The sequence below is a fragment of the Callionymus lyra genome, chromosome 1, assembly GCF_982586985.1.
Source record: "Callionymus lyra chromosome 1, fCalLyr1.hap1.1, whole genome shotgun sequence".
Lineage (NCBI taxonomy): Eukaryota > Metazoa > Chordata > Actinopteri > Syngnathiformes > Callionymidae > Callionymus > Callionymus lyra.
The window spans coordinates 1,645,784-1,670,527 of record NC_141818.1 but is presented as its reverse complement, the minus strand read 5'-3'; the positions used below and the strand labels follow the sequence as shown (position 1 = coordinate 1,670,527).

General features: G+C 40.5%; 2 protein-coding genes across 2 annotated transcripts in view; both read left to right on the top strand.

Moving 5' to 3' along the window:
- The first annotated feature begins 1,016 nt into the window (after positions 1-1,016).
- LOC148087355 (ras-specific guanine nucleotide-releasing factor 2-like) overlaps positions 1,017-24,744 on the top strand; it is a 30,382-nt gene continuing 6,654 nt past the window's right edge. Inside the window, exons 1-16 of the mRNA XM_087786225.1 lie at positions 1,017-1,020; positions 1,952-2,151; positions 2,229-2,295; positions 6,216-6,352; positions 10,379-10,461; positions 10,693-10,941; positions 15,433-15,525; positions 17,522-17,985; positions 20,024-20,149; positions 20,407-20,496; positions 22,090-22,196; positions 22,589-22,701; positions 22,770-22,830; positions 24,171-24,274; positions 24,342-24,426; positions 24,502-24,699. Coding sequence (XP_087642351.1) covers positions 1,017-1,020; positions 1,952-2,151; positions 2,229-2,295; positions 6,216-6,352; positions 10,379-10,461; positions 10,693-10,941; positions 15,433-15,525; positions 17,522-17,985; positions 20,024-20,149; positions 20,407-20,496; positions 22,090-22,196; positions 22,589-22,701; positions 22,770-22,830; positions 24,171-24,274; positions 24,342-24,426; positions 24,502-24,699 — 2,181 coding nt within the window. The remainder of the gene's footprint in view (positions 1,021-1,951; positions 2,152-2,228; positions 2,296-6,215; positions 6,353-10,378; positions 10,462-10,692; positions 10,942-15,432; positions 15,526-17,521; positions 17,986-20,023; positions 20,150-20,406; positions 20,497-22,089; positions 22,197-22,588; positions 22,702-22,769; positions 22,831-24,170; positions 24,275-24,341; positions 24,427-24,501; positions 24,700-24,744) is intronic.
- On the top strand, positions 7,618-9,482 carry LOC148087356 (tripartite motif-containing protein 16-like). Its single transcript, XM_087787438.1, has one exon. It carries the CDS (start codon positions 7,618-7,620, stop codon positions 9,220-9,222), a length of 1,605 nt encoding a protein of 534 aa, XP_087643564.1. The 3' UTR covers positions 9,223-9,482.

Sequence of the window (24,744 nt, the reverse complement as noted above, 5' to 3'; positions counted from 1 at the left end):
TAGAAGGATTTGGTGGTCGACAGTGTCAAATGCAGCACTGAGATCTAGAAGAACAAGAACTGAAACATGGCCCTGATCAGAGACCATCAGCAGGTCGTTACTAACTTTTACCAGGGCGGTCTCTGTGCTGTGGTGTTCCCTAAAACCAGACTGAAACACCTCAAATTGATCATTGTTCTGGAGATAATCACAGAGCTGACTTGTTACCACTTTCTCCAGAAGTTTTGAAATGAAGACAAGATTAGAGATCGGCCTATAGTTAGTGAGAACCTCTGGATCAAGAGTGGGTTTTTTAAGCAGAGGTTTAATTAGTGCAACTTTAAAAATCTGAGGCACATAGCCTGAGGTTTTTGACAAGTTAATAATGTCAAGTATGAAAGTGCTAAGTAAGGGGAACAGTTCTTTAAGTAGCCATGTGGGAATAGGATCGAGAAGACATGTTGTGGACTTTGAGGAGGAAACAACCCGGGACAGCTGTCGAGGACTCACTGGTAGAAAGGAGTCAAAATATGTATCAGTCATAGTGTCTGTGTCCGGTGAGGCTGCACCGGTTGTAGAATCTAGGAGGTCTTGAATCTTTCCTCTGAAAGTTACAATTTTTTAATTTAAAAAGTTCATGAAGTCACTGCTACTGAGATGAGGAGGGATGGACTGCTCAATGGACTGATGGCTCCGTGTCAGCCTGGCTACAGTGCTGAATAAGAATTTGGGGTTATTCTTATTTGCTTCTATAAGTGATGAGTAATAGCTGGCTCTGGCTTTCTGAAGAGATGCCTTGTGTATTTTTAACTTATCCTGCCAGTCCTGGTAGAATTCATTATGTTTTGATGAACGCCATTTTTATCTCTTGTCGTCTAGAATCCTGTTTTAATTTACAATTTACGTGTTTCCTGAGTATACCAGGGAGCAAGACTACGTCTGTTAACAGTCTTTTGAGTTAGTGGTGAAATTGAGTCAAGCGTGTTATGCAACGAGTCTGTAAAACTGCCCACAAAGTTACCAATGTCAGGGTGACTATGGGTAGAGTTTCTTGACACACTGAGGCATTTTACTGAGCACTGAGGGAATTGTTTCCATAAACTTGGTAACGGCACTTTCAGACAGACATCTTTTGAGAGTGCTCCTGCTCTGTAGACTTGGGTCATTTAAGATAAAATCAAAGGTTATTAATTGATGGTCAGAAAGAACTGAATTCTGAGGAGAGACAATAACATTTTTAATTTCAAGTCTGTATGCTAGGACAAGATCTAATGTGTGCTTAAAACAGTGAGTTGGTTCATGTACATACTGAGAGAAACCAAATGACTCCAGGATAGAGTTAAACCTGTTAGCTAAGCTATCGTGGACCATATCAACATGGATGTTAAAGTCACCAACAATAATCACTTTATCTGATTTAAGCACCAGGCTGGTCAGGAACTCCAGGAACTCAGACAAGAATTCAGAATAAGGTCCAGGGGGACGATAGACTCGAACAAAGAGAAGTGACTGACCTGATCTTAAGGTTGTATTAGATATGCTAAGTATAATACTTTCAAAAGAGTTGAAATCACATTGTGGTCTAGTAAAGGCTTTCTCTGCATCCCTGGTACATAATGACCCACGGACCGGTACCGGGTCCGGTGGTTGAGCAACCTTGCTCTAAGCACTCCTGGGATTGAAGGTCGTGAAGTATCGTCTGAACTCTGGTCGTCCCTGAAGGCTTAACGCGGTTGTTTTGTCTGGGATTGTTAGACATGCTTCTGAGGTTCTTGTCTTGTCAATCATCACCTGCTGAGTCACTAAAGTAAAGCATCTGTGGTTAAGAACCAAAGCCAGTAAATTAATATACAAAAGAAAATACATTTATTTTAAACACACTTTATTGAAATAAAAACCATGAAATATCTACAATAAAAGTAAAATATAATGTAATCAAGAGAAGAAGAAATATTCAGTGTGTGTTCCTGAGTTTGTGCGACCGGTGACCGACGGACGTTGTCGTCCTCAGGGTCTCTGATCCAGCTGCCGTCCGTGGAGCGAGGGAAGCTCAGCAAGGTGCGTCTGGGGTCTCTGTCCCTGAAGAAGGAGGGCGAGCGCCAGTGCTTCCTCTTCACCAAACACTTCCTGGTGTGCACCAGGAGCTCCGGGGGGAAGCTGCACCTGCTGAAGGTGACCCTGCCGTGGACCAGCACCCCAAGTCTCTCTCACCTCCCTCTCACCTCCACCTCCCTCTCTCTCCTCCGCAGCAAGGTGGCGTTCTGTCGCTCATCGACTGCACTCTGATAGAGGAACCCGACGCCAGCGACGAGGAGTGTGAGTCTGTCTACGGTGTTTTCACACTTTCATCACCACTGACCCTATTAATGAGGTGACGTGTGTGTGTGTGTGTGCGAGTGTGCGTGTGTGTGTGTGTGTGTGCGTGTATGTGTGCGCCCTAAACACCAGCCTTTAAATACCAGACACTCCTTTAATGCCACGCCCTGACCTCACTGCTCTATTACTTTTATTTGCACATCATTTTGGTATGCACATACTTACACGTACACACACACACCTACACATACACACAAGTACTCACACACCTACAAGCAATTACACAAGCACACACACCTACGCACACGCACACCTAATCATACCTACACACACCTAAGCATAAACACAAGTATGCACACACCAACACAAGACCTTTCTATTGTGTGTCAATCTACCGTCCGCCTTGTCCTGCGGCGGTGTTCTTGAAAGACTTTGGTTTTATCTCCCATTATTCAAATGGAACCTGTTCTTATTCTTGGAGACTTTAATCTTCATGTTGATGACGTCACATCTTGCTCTGCTAAAGTAAGTAAGTAATATATATTTATATAGCGCTTTTCGAGACCAGGGTCACAAAGCGCTTTAACAATCAAAACAATACTCAAAAAAGTACATACTTCAAAGATCAAGACAACACCGAGAACAACACAGGAGTTCGAGAAATTCAAGGAAAAGCCTGCACAAATAGAAACGTCTTAAGATGTTTCTTAAAGGAGTCAGTAGATCCATCAAGCGCAAAGAGAGAGGAAGATTGTTCCAAAGCTTAGGAGCAACAGCCTGAAAAGATTTCTCTCCTCTGGTCCTGAGCCGTGTGCGTGGAACCATAAGTAGATTCTGATCCACAGACCTCAGAGACCGAGCTGGGGTGTAAGGCTGGATCAGATCAGTGATGTAAGGAGGAGCCTGACCATGAATAGCTCTGAAAGTAAGAACCAGAATTTTAAAGTTGATCCTGAAAGAAACTGGAAGCCAGTGAAGAGTTTTAAGGACCGGAGAAATGTGAGTTCTTCTACTAGAGCGGGTCAGAATTCTCGCTGCAGAGTTCTGAATCAACTGCAGGCGAGACAGCTCCTTCTTGTTAAGACATGAAAACAAACTGTTACAATAGTCCAGACGAGAAGAAACAAACGCATGGATTACAAGCTCCAGATCATGTTGTGACAGCATTTTCCTAAGTTTAGAGATTTTTCTCAGTTGAAGGAAACAGTTTCTGGTCAGTTTTCTACAGTGTTGAACAAGAGACATGTCTTTATCAAATACAACACCCAGGTTTCTCAGGCTCAGTTTGACAGACTGACCTAAGTCACCCAAGTACTGACTCAACCCTGGAATCGTATCATCAGGAGCAATCACCAGAGTTTCAGTTTTGTCCACATTAAGCTGTAAAGTGTTTTCACTCAGCCATTGTTTGATTTCTAGCAAACAATTGACTAAGCTGTTCAGCCTTTGGGGCTCAGTTGGGTCAAAAGAGCAGTAGAGCTGGATGTCATCAGCAAAAATGTGATAAGAAACATCTGGAAATCTCTGAATGATTTTACCAAGGGGAATCAAGTACAGCAAAAACAATAAAGGACCCAGAACAGAACCTTGAGGGACTCCACACAACAGATCTGCCGATTCAGACCTCATTTGATTGGCAGATACACTAAAACTGCGCCCAGAAAGGTAAGATGAGAACCATTTTAACACAGACCCAGACAGTCCCACTTCATCCCTTAGTCTTCTCAGCAGGATCTGGTGATCAACTGTGTCAAAGGCTGACGACAGATCCAAGAGAACCAGAACAGTGAATTTACCAGAGTCAGCCGACATCATGATGTCACTGGACACTTTCAGTAAAGCTGTCTCCGTAGAGTGATGTTTACGGAAGCCAGACTGAAACTTCTCATGGATGTCGCTCTGATCCAAGAACAAAGACAGCTGCTCAGTGCTAAAGAACTTTTAACTTTAACAGAAGCTTTTTATTTTGAGCAACATGTTTTTGAACCCACTCATCAAAAAGGCCACAGTTTAGACTAAGTTTTTACTCTTGGCCTGGACATTTCTAATGTATCTGTACATGATGTCCATCTGGGTGATCATTCTCTTGTCTTGTTTAACCTGGACTTCATCCCTGAACCTAAGCCTTTGAAAGTTAGGTCTCAGAGGCGTGTCATCTCAGCCGATACTGCAGATAACTTTTTAAATATGTTTGACCCTCTTTCCTTTGATGACTGCCCAAATGTGGACAGTTTTATTCACTGTTTCACTACTGATTGTGTTGAAATACTGGATCAAGTGGCACCTGTTTAATCGAACTTGAAAATTCAGAAAAAACGGTGCCCTTGGACAAATGAAGATCCGAAGATTGAGGGTCTCTGGAAGTTCACTAAACTTGAGATGCACAGACTTCACCTCAGGGATCTGTGTCTTCCTACACTGAAATTGTGGAAACTGCTAGATCTGATTACATCAGAAAACTGGTAGCAGCAAATAAGAAAACCCCCAAAGTGTTGTTTGACACGATTAATCCTCTTGTGTCTCCTTCTACTCAAATCACGCCTGTCTTCTGTGAAGCTGACAGCAATGCATTGTTGAGATTCATTGACAAAAAAAATGTATCAAAGAGAAAATCTCTCCTGCTTTGTTTGGAACCCCTCCTGTCTCTGAGCCCTTCTCCTCCTCTTGGTCTTCCTTCAGTGCTGTATCTCTGGTAAACCATCCTCTTGCTCAGATGAACCCAGCTATTCACCCCAGCTCGGGCTCTGAGGTCTGTGGATCAGAATCTACTGATGGTTCCTCGCACACGGTTCAGGACCAGAGGAGAGAAATCCTTCCAGACTGTTGCTCCTAAGCTTTGGAACCATCTCTGTGTTTGATGATCTACTGACTCCTTCAAGAAACATCTTAAGACGTTTTTATTTGTTCAGGCTTTTTCTTGATTTTCTGAGAATCCTGTGTTGTTCTCAGTATTATCTTACCTTGAAACTTTATACTTTATTGCATATTGTTTTGATTGTTTAAGCGCTTTGTGACCCTGGTCTGGAAAAGCACTATATAAATAAAAATGACTTACTTACTTACTTACACACCTAAACAGACACATACACACACCTACATACGCATGCCTACACATAAACACACCTACACACACAAAAGTACACACACACACCTAAACACCTACAGACACCTACACTTACACACACAAACACACATCTACACTTACACAAACCTAGACACACACATACTGCTACACGTACACACACCTAAACACACCTATACTTACACACGCCTACACTTACACACACTTACACACCTACACCTACACACACTTATACACTAAACAGCTAAACACATACAAATACAAACACTTTACAAATAACTATTACTTACTTGTTTACATACACACACCTAAACTCCTACATACGTACACTTACACAGACTTACACACACCTACACATACACAAGCAAGTACACACACACACCTTCACACACACAGACAGTGTTTTTATATCCAATTATTTCAAATCATAAAATGACAAAACGATTTTTTTTCTTTCCTTTTTAAAATGTATTTCTGATTTTCAAGTTTTCTTATCATATCAAAGCCTTGATTTGTCATTTGATCAGACTGAACCTTTACATTCAAATTAAATGTATTTTGAAAGTAAATATTCACCAAAAGGACTTTATTATAATAATGATTTATATTTACATTTACAGAAGAAAAACTAAAACAAAATATCAAATGCTCTTACTAGTGTAAAAATAATGATTCCATGACATGAACAATCATTTAAAATGTTATTTCATTAAATATTATTATCTATTATTTATATTTGAGTTTGAAAACCAAAGAAAAAAATGTATTTTAAGAAATCTTAAGAGAGGCAGTAAAAAAGTACTAACTCATGTTCTAAAGGGACGTTTCTGCCGCTCAGGTAAAGGAGGCGCTCAGGTGTTCGGTCAGCTGGACTTCAAGCTGGTGGTGGAACCGACCGACTCGCCCGCATTCACCGTCGTCCTGCTGGCGCCGTCGCGGCAGGAGAAGGCGGCGTGGACCAGTGACATCAGCCAGGTGACCAACTAAGACCTTCTCCACACATTCAACTAAAACATCACACACAAACTGAACAGTTAGACTGAAAATAACACAACAATTATTGATATCATTGATCAAATATTTAAGATCTGACAGAGACACACGATTAGACACACACAAATGCACACAGACGCACAATAGACACACCACCAGCAGTATGTAGAGACACACAGATAAAGACACACACCCAATCAATCAATCAAATATACACACACACCCCGACACACACACACATTGATAAACTAACACGCACGCATGCACATGCACATGCACGGACATGCACACACACACACAGACACACACACAGACATGCACACACACACAGAGATACACAAACACAGAGACAGATACACACACAGCCACACACACACACACACACAGACACACACACAGACATGCACACACACACAGAGATACACAAACACAGAGACAGATACACACACAGCCACACACACACACACACACACACACACACACACACACACACACACACACACACACACACACACACACACACACACACACACACACACACACACACACACACACACACAAACACATTACCGGGAGAAGATCCATAAGTCAGACGAACATATTTGTTTATCATTTTTACACATTGTTCACAATGGATTCACTGACACTAATGTGTTGTGTTGGAGTTCGTCTTCCACTGAACCCCCTCTTTAGCTGCACCTACAGTTTGACAGCTTCACCCCCAGATCGTCCTCATAAACCAGTCGATATGGGGTGATGGTGGTGAAGATCACTGGTAGGTTTGGAGACCTAGGGTAGGGAAGCCATGGTCTCGTAGTGAACCACAAGAAAAACAGCATTGGTTTGGTTTGACGCACGTAGACACACACACACACACATAAAGACATACGCACACACATACACAAAGACACGCACACACAAAATAAGCATACACACTAACATAGACATTCACACACATTTACACACATTCACAGGTAGACACACTCATGCACTAAGACATACACATGCATAAATGAACACACGCACACACACACTTGCACGTAGATACACACACATGCAGACATTTAGAATCACACACACGGAGACACAAACATATTTGCATGGGTGTGAGACAGAATCAAGGTGTGTCGAGGTCATTGTCAAGAACGATCAGGTGAGTCCACAGGTTGGACCAGATTGTTACGTCAACAGGTGACTGAGAGCATAAAAGTGTTGACCTGTGAAGGGAGTGTTTCAGTCGCACAGACATGGAGACTAGAGTTGATCTGAAGAGAGAATCTTTATCTTGTTCCATCTGTCTGGATCTACTGAAGGATCCAGTCTCTCTTCACTGTGGACACAACTACTGTAAGATCTGTCTTGAAGGTCACTGGCAGGACAAGTACATCTACGATTGTCCTCAGTGCAGACGGAGCTTCACACCAAGACCTGTCCTGCAGAAGAACACTGTGTTAGCAGAGTTAGTGGAGGAGCTGAAGAAGACTGGAGCAGCTGAGAACCTCTGCTATGCTGGACCTGAAGATGTGGTCTGTGACGTCTGCACTGGGAGGAAGATGAAAGCCATCAAGTCCTGTCTGATGTGTCTGGTCTCCTACTGTGACCTTCACCTCCAGTCTCATCTAGAAGCTCCGGCCTACAGGAGACACAAGCTGGTCCAGCCGTCCAAGCAGCTCCAGGAGATGATCTGCCCTCAACACGAGGAGGAGAAGAAGATGTTCTGTCGTTCTGATCAGCAGCTCATCTGTCACCTCTGTGCTGTGGACCAACACAAAGATCATGACATGGTCTCGGCGGCAGCAGAGAGGACGGAGCGAGAGAAGGACGTGGATCAGAGTCGAGGAAGGATCCAGCAGATGATCCAGAAGACAGAGGAGGACCTGAAGCTGTTCCAGCAGGAGGAGAAGAACATCAGAGTCTCCGCTGATAAAGCACTGAAGACCAGTCAGGAGACCCTGGACCAGATGATCCAGATGCTCCAGAGAAGAAAGTGTGATGTGGAGCAGAAGATCAGATCTCAGCAGGAGATTGAAGCCGCTCGAGTGCGAGGACTTAAGGAGCAGCTGGAGCAGAAGATCTCTGAGCTGAAGAAGAAAGATGCTGAGCTGCAGCAGCTGTCACTCACCGACAGTCACACCGTCTTCTTCAAGAACCTGACCTCACTCTCAGAGGTCAGTGAAGACACGACCTCCTCCACGACCCTTGAGCAAACTCACCGTCGCTTTGAAGAAGTGTCAGCCTGCATGTCAGCCTGGAGAGACCAACTCCAGGACCTTCTGAGAGACATGTGGACCAACATCTCACTGATGGTCCATCCAGAGACCAGAGAGCAGTTCCTCACATACTCACAGGACATCACTCTGGATCCAAACACTGCACAGTCATGGTTGATGTTGTCTGAAGGAAACAAGAAAGTGACAAAGATGAGTAAAGATCAGTCTCGTCCTGATCATCCAGACAGATTCATTAAATATTGTAATGTCTTGAGTCAAGAGTCTTTGACTGGACGTTGTTACTGGGAGGTGAAGATACCAGGAGATGTTTCAGTAGCAGTTTCATACAAGAACATCAGCAGATCAGGAGAAGAAAGTCGTTTTGGGTTTAATGACAAATCTTGGCGTTTATATTGTTTAAACTCTGGTTGTTCATTTAGACACAACAAGGTCATAACTGAAGTCTCCAGTGTCAGACCCTCCACAGTGGGGGTGTACCTGGATCACTCTGCTGGTCTTCTGTCCTTCTACAGCGTCTCTGAGACCATGACTCTCCTCCACACAGTCCAGACCAAGTTCTCTCAACCTCTTCATGCTGGAGTCAGTGTTTGGTCCTCGTGTGAGTTTGTGAAGCTGAAGTAGACGACAGTGAGATTGTGTAGTTAAAGTAGACGACAGTGAGATTGTGTAGTTAAAGTAGACGACAGTGAGATTGTCGTCACATCATCACGTGAAGCTTCAATGTTTGGATGAAAGTCTCTGAGAACGTTTGTTGGTTGTTTGTGCTGCAGTGAAGACACAGTGACGTCATGTGACTCGACTTGATTGTCCAGCTTTAGATTCTTACTGACGATGAATGTCTTCTTGTAACTGATCTTTAATAAACATGATTCATGGTCAGACTGGTGCGTCTCCTTCCTCTGACGCGTCCACGACAAAGAAGTAAGGTTGCAGTAAACAATCACAACACAGACGGATACAAACACACACAGACACACACAGACACACACACAGATACAAACACACATGGACACACACAGACGGATACAAACACAAATGGACACACATAGACGGATACAAACACAAATGGACACACACAGACAGATACAAACACACATAGACACACACAGACACACACACAGATACAAACACACATGGACACACACACAGACAGATACAAACACACATGGACACACACACAGACACATAGACAGATCCAAACACACACACATGGACACACACAGACAGATACAAACACACATGGACACACACACAGATACAAACACACATAGATACAAACACACATGGACACACACACAGATACAAACACACACAGACACACAGACAGATACAAACACACATGGACACACACACAGATACAAACACACACAGACACACAGACAGATACAAACACACATGGACACACACACACGCAAAGACAGATACAAACACACATGAACACACACACAGAAGGATACAAAAGCACACACAGAAGTATACAAACACACACAGACACACACAAACACACACATACACAAACACACAGAAGGATGCAAACACACAGACTCACAGAAGGATACAAACACACACACAAACACAGACACACACAAACACACAGACACACAAACACACACAGACACAAACACACACAAATACACACATACACAAACACACAGACACACAAACAAACACACACAGACACACACACAAACACACACACACACACAAACACACACAAACACACACAATCACACAAAGACACACACACTGATGATGAAATGCTACTTTGACTCTCCAGTGCATCGACAACATCCGCTGCAACGGCCTGATGACCAGCGTGTTCGAGGAGAACTCTAAAGTCACGGTTCCTCACATGATCAAGTAAGTGTTGCGTCTTCTCTCTCCAACCCCAGGACTGTAGTGATCCTCCTCCTGCTTCTGTTGCCTTCTTCTCAACCGACGGTTCCTTTTTATCGTGGCTTCTTCGGGGAGGAATCCTGTTTATCCTTTTTCGACGGTTGTTTTTTCGTGACACTCTTTTCTTGCCGAGCAGTGCAGCAGTCACCCATGCTTCGTTGTGTGTGTGTTTTTTTGTAAACGTGTATCCATCAGATCCGATGTGCGTCTCCATAAAGATGATGTTGACATTTGCTTCAGCAAGACGCTCAACTCCTGCAAGGTCCCGCAGATCCGCTACGCCAGCGTGGAGCGTCTGCTGGAGAGGCTGACCGACCTGCGCTTCCTGTCCATCGACTTCCTCAACACCTTCCTGCACACCTACAGGATCTTCACCACGGCGACCGTCGTCATGGACAAGCTGGCCGACATCTACAAGAAGCCCTTTTCTTCCATCCCTATCAGGTACACAGACGTCTCGTCGCTAACACGCACGATAACGTCACTCACGGCGGCCATTTTGTTTGGTGAACACAAGTTAGTTCTCTTATTTGTACGACTATTTTCTCAATCAAGAGATGACGCACAACATGGTTGTTGCAAGTTTTGAAGGGTTTTTTACACTCAGCAAATTATTTAGGTGTGCGTGTCTGTGTGTGTGTGTCCATGTGTGTGTGTATCCATGTGTGTGTGTGTATCTGTGTGTGTGTCCATGTGTGTGTGTCCATGTGTGTGTGTGTATCCATGTGTGTTTGTGTGTGTGTCTGTGTGTGTGTCCATGTTTGTGTGTGTGAGTGTATCCATGTGTGTGTCTGTGTGTGAGTGTATCCATGTGTGTCTGTGTGGGGGTGTGTGTGTCCATTTGTGTGTGTGTTTCTGTGTGTGTGTATCCATGTGTGTCTGTGTGTGTGTATCCATGTGTGTGTGTGTGTCCATGTGTGTGTGTGTATTCATATGTGTGTGTGTGTGTTTCTGTGTGTGTGTCCATGTTTGTGTGTGTGAGTGTGTTTCTGTGTGTGTGTATCCATGTGTGTCTGTGCGTGTATATCCATGTATGTCTGTGTGTGTGTGGGGGTGTGTTTCTGTGTGTGTGTATCCATGTGTGTGTGTGTGTGTGTGTATCCATGTGTGTCTTTGCGTGTATATCCATGCATGTCTGTGTGTGTCCATGTGTGTATCCATGTGTGTCTGTGTATGTATCTGTGTGTGTGTCTGTGTGTGTATATCGATGTGTGTCTTTGTGTGTGTATCCAAGTGTGTCTGTGTGTGTATCCATTTGTGTGTGAGTGTATCCATTTGTCTCTGTGCATGTGTATCCTTGCGTCTGTTAGTGTGTATCCACATGTGTGTATGTATCCAAGTGTGTGTCTCTATGTGTGTATACAAGTGTGTGTCATTTTGTGTGTGTATCCATGTGTGTGTGTGTATACAATTGTGTGTGTCTGTGTGTATCTAAGTGTGTTACCATGTGTGTGTGTGTTTGTATCCATGTGTGTATCCACATGTGTGTGTCTTTGTGTATGTATCCCTGTGTCTTTGTGTGTGAATCCATGCGTAAATGTACTGTATGTGCGTATCTGTTTGTGTGTCTGTGTGTATCCAAGTGTGTGTGTGTAAGTGTGTGTCTCTGTGTGTGTATACACTTGTGTATGTCTGTGTGTGCGCCTTTGTGTTTGTAACATTGTTTGTGTGTTTCCATGTGTGTCTGTGTATGTGTGTATCCAAGTATGTATGTCTTTTTGTGTGTGTGTGTGTCAATGTGTTTTTGTGTGTGAATCCATGCGTGTGTGTATCCATGTATGTGTGTGTGTGTGTGTATCCATGTATGTGTGTGTGTGTGTGTGTGTGTGTGTGTGTGTGTGTGTGTGTGTGTGTGTGTGTGTGTGTGTGTGTGTGTGTGTGTGTGTGTGTGTGTGTGTGTGTGTGTGTGCAAACACATCTCAATGGTAACACACTGTGTGTGAAAATGTTCACGGCAATCATTTTGGTTTGAGTTCCACCATCATATATATAACAAGAGCATCTTTGAGACATTTATTTATATACAGTATTTCAATGTTTTCCTGTCGTTAAATGTCTTAATTTTTCATTAGAAATAATGGATTTGTTATTTATTTGTAGATTCATAGAATTGAGATTCTCATTTTTATAATATATTGAGATAATAAGTGTTATGGGGGTGCTACAGTCCCCCGCAGAATGAATGCTAAGCTAAGCTAACAAGGGCAACACAACGTTGTAAATGAATACATTAAAGAATTAATAGTTTCTATCTATTGTATCAAGGAGTCAAATTCAATCACACAAGGAAACAAAACATAGTTCAAGTCACGGAACAAAAAAATGTCACCTAACAGGAAGTAGGAGGATTAATTTAAAAATAATCTTTTCATCGTTTGACGCTCAAAGCATGTTGTCTTTGACACTGTCATGTGGGGAACATAAAGTATGATGTTTTAACTCGTAGTTTACGTGAAATTCTACATTTAAATGTTGTGCTATTTTAGAGTCAACATCCTCTGGGAGAGATCCAAGTCTATAGTTATTGATTTATAGCATCATAAATCTGCGACTTATACGCGTCTTAACTAAAATATGAGGTTTTAAATGTCAATATTTCAAATCTCATTAAAATAAAAATGAACATTTATATGGCAGTAAATTAATTATTTGAGTCTTAAACCTGCCATTTTTTTCAAATAAAACCTATTTTGTGTGTGTTTATCCATGTGTCTGTGTATGTGTATCCTTGTGTCTTTAAGTGTGTCTGTGTGTGTGTGTGTATCCATGTGTCTGTGTATGTGTATCCTTGTGTCTTTAAGTGTGTCTCTGTGTGTGTTTGTATCCATGTGTCTGTGTATGTGTATCCTTGTGTCTTTAATTGTGTCTCTGTGTGTGTTTGTATCCATGTGTCTGTGTATGTGTATCCTTGTGTCTTTAAGTGTGTCTCTGTGTGTGTGTGTATCCATGTGTCTGTGTATGAGTATCCTTGTGTCTTTAAGTGTGTCTCTGTGTGTGTATGTGTCCATGTGTGTCGGTGTAAGTCTGTATCCAATTGTGTGTCTCTGTGTGTGTATGTATCCAAGTGTGTCTGTGTAAGTCTGTATCCAAGTGTGTGTCTCTGTGTGTGTGTGTGTGTACCCGTGTGTGTGTGTATCCAAATGTGTCTATGTACGTAAGTGTGTCTCTGTGTGTGTCTCTCTGTGTGTCTATCCATGTGTGTGTGTATCCATGTGGGGGTGGGCGTGTGTGTGTGTATCCAAGTGTGTGTCTCTGTGTGTGTGTATCCAAGTGTGTCTGTATAAGTGTGTATACAAGTGTGTGTCTCTGTGTGTGTATCCATGTGTGTCTGTGTGTGTTTGTATCCATGTGTGTCTGTGTGTGTGTATCAATGTGTTTGTGTGTGTGTGTATCCATGTGTATCCAAGTGTGTCTGTGTGTGTATACAAGTATGTGTCTTTTTGTGTGTGTATCTGTGTGTGTGCCCACACTGTCTCAATGCTAACACACTGTGTGTGAAAAATGTTCACAGCAGCCATTTTGGTTTGAGTTCCACCATCATATATATAAGAGCATCTTTGAGACATTTATTTATATACAGTATTTCAATGTTTTCCTGCCGTTAAATGTCTTTCATTTTTCATTTGTTATTTATTGGTAGATTCATTGAATTGAGATTCTCATTTTTATAATATATTGAGATAGTAAGTGTTACGGGGGTGCTACATTCCCCGCAGAATGAATGCTAAGCTAAGCTAACAAGGGCAACACAACGTTGTAAATGAATACATTAAAGAATGAATAGTTTCTATCTATTGTATCAAGGAGTCAAATTCAATCACACAAGGAAACAAAACATAGTTCAAGTCATGGAACAAAAAAATGTCACCTAACAGGAAGTAGGAGGATTAATTTAAAAATAATCTTTTCATAGTTTGACGCTCAACTCGTCCGACTGATCTCTGTGTTTGTTTTTCCATCAAAATAATTCCAGTCTTACTCGTGTCGTTGGCATCCATCACTTCTGTCCCTTATCTTATCTTAATATCTTCAACACTTATCGGTGACATTGACCTACTTTCATTTTGAACCAACACATGAATACACTTGTTTTTGTTGCTATTTATTGAGCATCATAAATCTGTCGTCCTGGACAACGACTCATACTCGTCTTAGCTAAAATATGAGGTTTTAAAAATCAATATTATTTTTAGAAGATGTATTCGGCAATCAATTAAGTATTCGTGTCTTAAACCTGCCATTTTATTTTATCCAAAACATATAAACTTAGTGAAATCTACAATCAATTGTTGAATAAAATATTAATAATAACAATAAATAAATCAATAGATACAATAGATTAAAGTGCAGCTCATTTGTTCAGTTGACTGTTGTGTTATGAAAGATAGTCAGCGACACAAAGACCTTCCCAAGTTGCTTCTGATTGGTTAACATTGTGTGTTTCCTTCTGTGATTGGTTAGATTTACGCTCAAATTACCAAAGTTTATAATCACGAAGCCAAATAAACAGAGTAAATATCACGAAGTCGTAACTGCTTTCATTTGTTTTCAAACCAAAATATGTCCAAACATCAGCTTTAAAGGCTGCTGGAGTCACTGTATCCTCTCGTCCTCAGTCAGGATTTTATTGTTGTCTTTATCTGTGGAGGATGTAATGACCGCTGCCATCTAGTGGACGGACATTAAATTGCAACAACAATTTAAGTATTTTGTTATTTTATTTCATACACTTTATTAAAGAACTATGATATCTGTCTCTCCCTCTCTTTCTCTCTGTCTCTCTGTCTCTCTCTCTCTCTCTCTCTCTCTCTCTCAATCTCTCTCTCTCTCTCTCTTGCTCTCTCTTGCTCTCCCTCTCTTTCTCTCTCTCTCTCCGATCATCCATTTCCACATGTTCACCTGTGGACCATCCCTGTTCTTCTCCGTGTTCCTCAGGGCTCAGTTCCACTCATTAGAGCGTCTGTCCATCTCATCCATCTGTCCCGACTTCAGCCTGAAGATGAAGAAGATAAACATGGATCACTCCAAGTAACCATCTCTCTCCTTCTCTCTCTCCTTCTCTCTCTCCTTCTGTCTCTCCTTCTCTCTCTCCTTCTCTCTCTCCTTCTCTCTCTCCTTCTCTCTCCCCTTCTCTCTCTCCTTCTCCTGACTCTGATGCATGACTTTGAGCATGTCGGCTCCATCTTCTCTCCGCATGTTTCTTCTTCTTCTTCTTCTCTTTCTGACCCTGAATGCTCGATTCTTCTCTGTGACCCGGAGCTCAAGCCACAAGTTAATATTTGCATGTTGACACTAATGTTTCTCCTCTATTTAATCATATTATCAATATATTCTCACATTATTAACGTAGTAATTCAATGATATAAATCAGATGAAACACAAGGAATATCTACAAAAAAAAAACTAACATCTGAGTCAAGATGTTTTGATGTTAAACCTGCTAAAGAAACGTAACATAATTGACATAATCCCCCTTTTTTTGTAATTAATACATTTTCAATATTTTACAAAGAGTTGCTTTGGTTAGCACTGTTAGCTTTTAGCTAAGCTAGCAAGTAGCATCGAAGTTCCTTCGCTTAAAAACTTAATCGTCTTTTCATTCTCTGAGACTCAAACTTCATCCGAATGATCTTTTTGTTTTTTCTCCATCGACAAACAAATTCCGCTTTGACTCGTATCGTCGGCATCCATCGTCTCCGCCTACTTGGAACCAACAAGCTAGCACTGTTAGCTTTTTAGCTACGCCCTGCTAGCGTGTAGCATTTAGTGTGAAAGTTCCTTCAAAAATGTAAGATTTTCAAGAAAACATAGCCAAATCTTAACATAACCGAGTATTTTATATTTAAAACATTTCCCCGACAGTAATAAACCATTCAACAGAAAATCAAATGATTGATTTTCTCTTTCTATGCGACACACATGCCTCTTCTACATTATTTGTTATGTGGTGGTAAAGTTACGCTGTATGGACTCTAACTACCAAAAAGAGCATATAAATCACATAAAATCTGACGCCTCATTCAAAAATAATAAACAAGATCATGTAAGACTAGCTTGAATAAGAATCTAATCTAAGAAATTACACTCTGAAATCTGTATCAAGTGCATTATTTTATCAATAAAATTAATCCAACATTTTTAAAGGAGAATTTTGTTTACACTTTTGGTTATTTTTTATTTTTCATTTTTTGAAGTACAGTCAACATTATGCCATTTAAAAAATATAAACAGCCATACAACTAGTTCGGAGCATAAATTTACAAATCTCTGACAAAATGAATAAATAAATACATTTTTAAATGTAAAATAAACCAACAACTTATTTTTTTCTTTAAATGTAACCATTTCGCATTAGTCTGACATAGTGAGAAATTTATTTTTTCCAAAAATAAATAATTTCCATACAAAACAATCATGTTTAAAAATGTACATTTGAATAATCTAAAATAGATTGAAGTGCATTTTGTAACTTGACTCTATGGAAGAGTAATAATTGAATTTAACCATTTATTTCTTATTGCAATGTTTTATTTCCTCGCCTATTAAATAAAAAAAAAAAATCTATCTTTCCATAAACAAATTATCGTATTTCATTTTTTATTCAAAACAAATTAAGTATTTTATTCTAAAATAAAATTAGCAAATGAAATGAAAACAAATGAAAAAACACTGTTTCCATTTTTTCAAATCATGTTTTTCACCCCTATTTTCGTCACCATAGAATTATTTATCCAGCGAGGTTCGACATGTCTTCAAACCGCTTCATAAGCTCAAGAGTTTAACCTCAAACTCAAGACTGTAGCCAAACCTGAACGTTCTCATTAGGAGCCAGTTTGTAATGCAACAGAAACGAAACGTCTCAGGTTATCCTTAATAACCCCTGAAATAAAAACGGATCCGACAGGACTGGAGAAGCTAATTAGACTTTTGGTAGAAACGGGAAACTGCCGCACACGTCCCTCCGCTCCTCTCTCTCTTTATTGTTTTTTTAATATCCCTTATTGATGTGGCTTCACTTCCACAGGTCCTTGGAGCTTTTCTTCGCCACCAACCAGAACAACCGAGCCGGCGAGCACGCCAACGACAAATCCCCCCGTCTCTGCCGCAAGTTCTCCTCCCCGCCCCCCCACTCCATCCACTCCCGGACCTCCTCCCCCGTCAGGACGCGTAAGCTGTCCCTCCACTCCCCGGTCACCGCCCGAGTGGGAGGTCTGGACCTGACCAGTCCTCTGGGCAATCCGGCGGGCAACCATGCGGCGTCCCAGTCCGCGGCCAGCAGCCCCACGTCGGCCCAGACCCTGCAGACCCCCACGCCCTCGTCGCCTCCCTCGTCCACCTCGCCTCCTCCCGGTAACTCCAAGCAGGTGCAGGACCAGCCTCCCCCGGTCCCCACGTCTCCGGACCAGAGTCCGAGCCAGACTGCCAACGGAGAGGAAATCCTGAAGGTGGACCCCTTCTGCGGGAAGCTGCGACGAAGCATCCGCCGAGGTAAACACCACAGTCTTCACGAGTTAGATAGTTCAGTGTATTCAGTGGTCCAGAGATATCCGAGTTGGTTCCTCTTCATCCAGGTCGAGGGAGTTCAAGAAAGTTCAAAATGACGCATTTGGATTATGTAGAGTCCAAGGGCATGTATTCCGTGGTTCGTTTCCTATATTAGTTTCTGTGCAAATATAACGAAGCTTTGTTCGCTTTGTTACAAACGGATCATTTATTAAACCAGCAGATAAACATAAGTACCACCAAAGAACCGGGACACACTAATTACCACAACCACCTTACTTGGTACCAACAAAACAGTGAACTCCCATCATGCCTTTTGAACACTTCTCTATCGAGCGATGAACGATTGGTCGCTGGAATACTCTATTTAAATTCTATGTTGTTAGGTCAATGGTGGCTGGGCGGCAAAGCGTAACGGTAGCCACTCAGGTCACCATTACTCCGAATCGACTAGTCCAGTCCCCTCGCTTTTGGACCTCCCTGCCGTTCCAAAGATGTGATTGGTTGACTCTTCATCGGCTGCTAGGACTGGTGGGTCAAGTGCCCGGTTCTGACCCGTGACTACCGATGCTAAACATGCGCTGACCCCTGATTTACATACGGTGCCTCATTAGCGGCTTTCCAGGAACGTCCGTGTCAAACACGCCGTGAAGTCCTCAGCGGTTCCATCGTTATCTCGGTCTCCGAGCCGCTCCCGCGTCAGATGGTGGCGTTGGATGGTAGACGAGGGAAAGGTGACGCCGCGTCTTCCCAGGCGAGGTCAAGCCCAGCGTCGTCGGCATGCAGGCGTACGCCGAGTTACGGCGAATTTTTAATACGAGCCGCGGAGGTCAGCGTGAGCCGCGTGGTTGGTCTTCAAAGGGCGTTTGACCTTTTGTTCTAATTCCTGCAGCGACACGTGTTCCTGGTACTCGCTGACAAATGTGCCGCGATAACGACCAGCGACGCGTTAGCATCGATGAACTCAGGGATTCGTGCTTTGAGGCTTGACTTTGTAAAACCTGTCGCTCCCTGACGGTTCATTGTAGCAGGAAAACAAAAAAATATAAATTATTCTATGTTTTTAACGTCTTAAATATTCACAAGTACACACCTTTACAGGAGTAAATAATGAATATATTTATCTGTGTTTTGGCCTCGGATTAACAGGTAAAAAGTACTTTTCAATCATAGAAAATGTATGAAAGATACTATGTATGGAAGTATATCTGTTCGATCAAGTACTCGTTCTAGTATTACTAGTAGTAATAGTAGTATTCTTTCGATATTGTTTGGTGACACTATTATACTAACATTTTTATACTAGAAATTAAAACATGTTCAATGTATTAAACATACATCAATGTAGGATGTACTTAAAATGTTATGATATCTGGAGATACATATACAGTATGTGTGTGTGGCATATATATATATATATATATATATATATATATATATATGACTCTTTTTTCAATGTTTTTTAAGAATTTAATTATTTTGTCAAATAATTTAATTCAATTTTATTTTAAAATAATTTAATTCAATATAATTTAACCCAATACTTTCTTTATTGAAAGGTGTTATTTGTTATTATTTTTCAAATAATTTAATTGATTAAAAAAATTAATAAATATAAATTTTAGGGGTGAAAAAACATGATTTGAAAAAATATTAACAGTGTTTTTTAATTTGTTTTCATTTAATGTACTACATTCTTCAGAATAAAATGCTTAATCTTTTTTTATTTAACACACAGACATTTAGACCTAAAATAATTCTAAAAGAACACAAAATACATTATATTACAATGGAGGAAATGTAGCCTTAAAATATTTCTGTTGGAACATAAAACAAATTATTTAACAATTGAGAACAAATATACGTTTTTCTCTTCAATATCAATTTGTCTCAATACTTTTTTTGTGTTACTTTATATTGTGAACTAAATATAAAAAAGCAACAACAAAAGGAAATGGTATGAAATAACCTGAAGAAAATCGAACGTAAACCATCCTCCTCTTCCCTCTCTGTGCTCGTCTAGCCGTCCTGGAGTCAGTGTCGCTGGAGAAGATCATCCCCGAGTCTCCTCAAGGCAGCGACGCCGGAGACATGTCGCCGTCTCGCTCCCCGTCCACGCCACGACACCTCCGCTACCGGCAGCCCGGGGGTAGGAAACGCCGCCAACTCCACCACACACCACCACGCCGTCGCTCGCCTTCGCTCCGGGATAGAGCCAGAGACTCACTTTGTCTTTATGTAACATCAAATTAACTTTGAGACCAGAAATATCACATTTTAATGTTGAATCATTTGGTTTTTTTTGACAAAAATTATTGATTTATTTCTATATTAATTCTGACAGAAATGTCGTTTAGGTTTGTCCAGAGGAGCGGCAGAAGTTGACAGTAACATGTGTTTCTGCAGTTCAGTCTGGAGAAAACTCCCGCTGCGCCGTCTCTCCTGCTTCTGCTTTTGCCATCGCCACGGCAGCAGCAGGACACGGTCCACCGCCAGGTACCTGCTCTCCGTCCTCCGATCCCTTATTTACCGACTCAAACCTTTTCCAAACCCTCGCCCCAAATTCGATTAGTTTCCAAACTAAGCTTCCAAAAAAAACGTATTTGTTTAAGTAACTCATGGATGTTGTTCAGACCAACAATGATAGAGTTTAACGGAGAGATTCAGTGAAACGTACGCGTGGGAATAGGTTGTCGTGGGGGCAGCGGCCTGAGCGAAGAAGCCCAGACTTCCTGGATGACCATGAATATGAATGTAACGTAAATCCCCCGGCTTGTTATCGATCGCACACAAGCGACCCGGGATACTGGTTAACAACGACTTCCTGGTTAGAAACGTTTGTGGTTTAGGTTCAACAGCTAGCTTGAGCGCTAACGTGACGTAGAACTCAAGGTTATCTGAAGGCGTTTGTAATGATTCTCCAGTAGAAACGAGACGATAAGATTCATATATTCATGTACTTTTTTTTACAATGATATCCCAGTGTATGTACACAACTTATCCCCAAATAATACTGACAGAAGAACACAGTGTGTGTTAGCATGGACAGGAAAATGTCCCCAAAATAACACTTGTAGATTACAACAGTTTTTTGCGAGAAAAAAATGTTCCCCAAAACAATAGTGGCAGAATGTGACCGATATTCTTTTAAAATGGAGAATATTTACACCCAGAATATATCTGACGGAACGCAATGCGAGTTCTGTTACAATGTAAAAAATGTATTTTCAAAATGATTCTGACAGTGTGTAACAGATTCTGTGAAAATGTAGAAAAAGAATCATCTAAAATAATTTTGACAGAACGTAACACATTTTGCTACAATGGAGAAGATATATATATATACAGTATATATACTCAAAATCAAAAATGTTTACTTTTAAACACATTTAATTGATATTGATTTTGCTTTTTTAATGACTAGTTAATTATGTATGAGTACAGTTAGTTATTTTGACATTTAAATGGAATATTATTTCAAATAAATGTTTGATATTTTGGATTTAGTGAATAAAAAAAAACATTTTTTTCACCCAAAATGTGTTTGTAAAGAGAAAACTATCTTAAATCATCATTATTTGTTTAAAGATTCAAACAGACCAACACTATATTTTAGCGGAATTATGAGGAAAAATCTAGAGAAAATGTAGTCCCAAAATAATGATAATAATAATAAGAGAACGTAAAACAAGATAAATTTACACCCAAATATTTCTGACAGAACGCGACATAAATTTTGTCACAATTAAGAAAATGTACTCCCCAAAATTATTCTGACAGAACACAACACAAATGCTGTCACTCATTTTAAATTACCACATACATTTAGACCTCAAATCATTTTGACAGAACCTAACCAACATTTTTCTACAATGGAGAAAATATTATAACATTTTATAATAAATATCAAAATAATTCGGACAATTTTTTTTTTTTTCAATGGAGAAAATGTACTCCCCAAATTAATTCTGAAAGAATGTAGAACAAATTCTTAGGAAAATTGACACCCACATATTTCTGCCAGAACGTGAAAAAAATGATTTTTCAATGGAGAAAATGTGTTGTGTGTTTGTTGTGTGTTGTTTTCAGTCTTCAGCAGCAGCGAGAGAACGTGTGACAAAGAGTTCATCATCCGTCGAGCTGCGACCAACAGAGTTCTGAACGTGCTGCGTCACTGGGTCTCCAAGCACTCGCAGGTACCAGCACCTGTCGGGTCAAGACTGTGGTTAGAGAGACGCTCCACTGCTAACTCTGAGTTAACCCACAGTTAACTCACAGTTAACTCACATTTAACTCACAGTTAACTCACAGTTAATTAATTTTTTGAGCTCAGAGTTAATTGCTCAACACACCGATCATGTATTTGTGTTCACTCACTCACTCACTCACTCACTCACTCACTCACTCACTCACTCACTCACTCACTCACCCACTCACTCACTCACTCACTCACTCACTCACTCACTCACTCACTCACTCACTCACCCACTCACTCACTCACTCACTCACTCACTCACTCACTCACTCACTCACTCACTCACTCACTCACTCACTCACTCACTCACGAGTCTGAATGTGTTTCCTGCAGGACTTCGAGATGATCGGGGACCTGAAGATGTCGGTGGTTTGTCTGCTGGAGGAAGTTCTGCGAGATCCAGACCTTCTTCCTCAGGAGAGGAAAGCTACGGCCAACATCCTCAAGTACACAACACACACCTGCGCGCACACACACACACACACACACACTCACTCTCACTCTGCCTCTCTAGCGCCCTCTCTCAGGACGAGCAGGACGACGCACAGCTGAGGATCGAAGACATCCTGCAGATGGTGAGACCATGTGACGATATTCTAATTCTACTAATTCAAAAATACATCTTCTAAACCATATATTTATCTATGTATAGTTTTTTTTAATTCAATATAAAATGCTGGTGTAACAGTGAATTCTTCCAGACCAATGCAATCGAGCACCGAGCTCTTACTTTGAAATCCAAACTAGCATTAGTTCTGTGTTAGCAATGCTTTGGGAGACGCCATGTTGAAGAGACATCGTCACATGATCGTCTGTGTGTCGCATGATTGGCTGAAAGTTCGATCAAGTGACTCTTTTATACCAACATTTTATATTGAATTTGAAATGCTATGAATTAAAAAAATATTGAATATAAAATATTTATTTCTGGAATTAGAATATCAAACTCTATGTGTAAAAAAAGGTTTTGCTTCAAAACTATTAAAAACGAATTCATATTTAGAAAATGTATTTTTCAATTATCGGAATTAGAATATCTAATATAATTCTATTTGTAAAACAAACCAACTGAAAATTTAAAAATTATATTTAAATTAATAAATGCCAAACTTTTTATATTCGAATATTCTTTTTTCAATTATTAATTAAAAAACGAAATAAAACTTTCAATATGAAACATAATTGAATGTAATTATTAAAAATGTAAATAAATGAATAAAATAAAATGTAATGTCATTTAAGTTGATAAAATTAAAAAAACTAAATAAAATAAAATAAAATAAAGTATAATAAAACAATAACAATATAATAAAATAAAATAACATTTAATTTAATTTAAGTTGATCAAATAAAATACAATTAAGTAAAATAAATTACAACTAAGTAAAATAAAATAAAATGAAAATTAAGTTGATCGAATAAAATAAAATGTACAGTAATATAATAGTATTTAATTCAATTTAAGTTGTTAAAATAAATTGTAATAAAATAAAATAAAATTGAAGTTGTTAAAATAAATTGTAATAAAATAAAATAAAATTTAAGTTGATTAAATAAAATACAATTATGTAAAATAAATATCAATTTACTAAAATAAAATACAAGTAATTAAAATAAAATTGTATAAAATACAATTAAGTAAAATAAAAAAATAAAAAAATTGAATTCATACAATTAAATAAAATGTACAGTAAATAAATACTATTTAATTTAATTTAAGTTGTCAAAATCACTTGTAATAAAATTAAATTAAATTTAACTTGATAAAATAAAATACAATTTATTTAAAAAAAATGCAATATTCGGATGACACAAATAAAGTTTCTTTATTTAAAAGGTTAAATTCCTCTCTAGATTGTGATGCCACTGACATAGTAACTCTAAATCTCACCTCCGACTCGTCTTCGTGTTCAAGGCCGACTGTCCGAAGGCCGAGTGTTTCGAGTCGCTGTCGGCGATGGAGCTGGCGGAGCAGATCACTCTGCTGGATCACATCATCTTCCGGAGCATTCCTTACGAGTCAGTCCTGCTGGAAAACACCTTCGTTCGTGACTCTCAAGGATCTTGACGACCATGTCTCTCGCAGGGAGTTCCTGGGTCAGGGTTGGATGAAGGTGGACAAGAACGAGCGCACGCCGTACATCATGAAAACCAGTCAACACTTCAACGACGTGAGTCTTTACCGCCTTCGTCGTCGTGTCCGTGCGGCGCCGGCTCATCCCTTTTGTCGTTGCCACGGTGACCAGATGAGCAACCTGGTGGCGTCTCAGATCATGACCCACACCGACGTGGGCTCCAGGGCCAACTCCATCGAGAAGTGGGTGGCGGTGGCCGACATCTGCCGCTGCCTCAACAACTACAACGGCGTGCTGGAGATCACCTCGGCGCTCAACCGCAGCGCCATCTACCGGCTGAAGAAGACCTGGGCCAAGATCAGCAAGCAGGTGCCAGGTGGACGGGAGTAGATCAGGGATTCAGATCCATATGGA

Excerpts from the sequence above, each read along its gene's own strand:
- LOC148087356 (XM_087787438.1), top strand. The coding sequence starts at position 7,618 with ATGGAGACTAGAGTTGATCTGAAGAGAGAATCTTTATCTTGTTCCATC.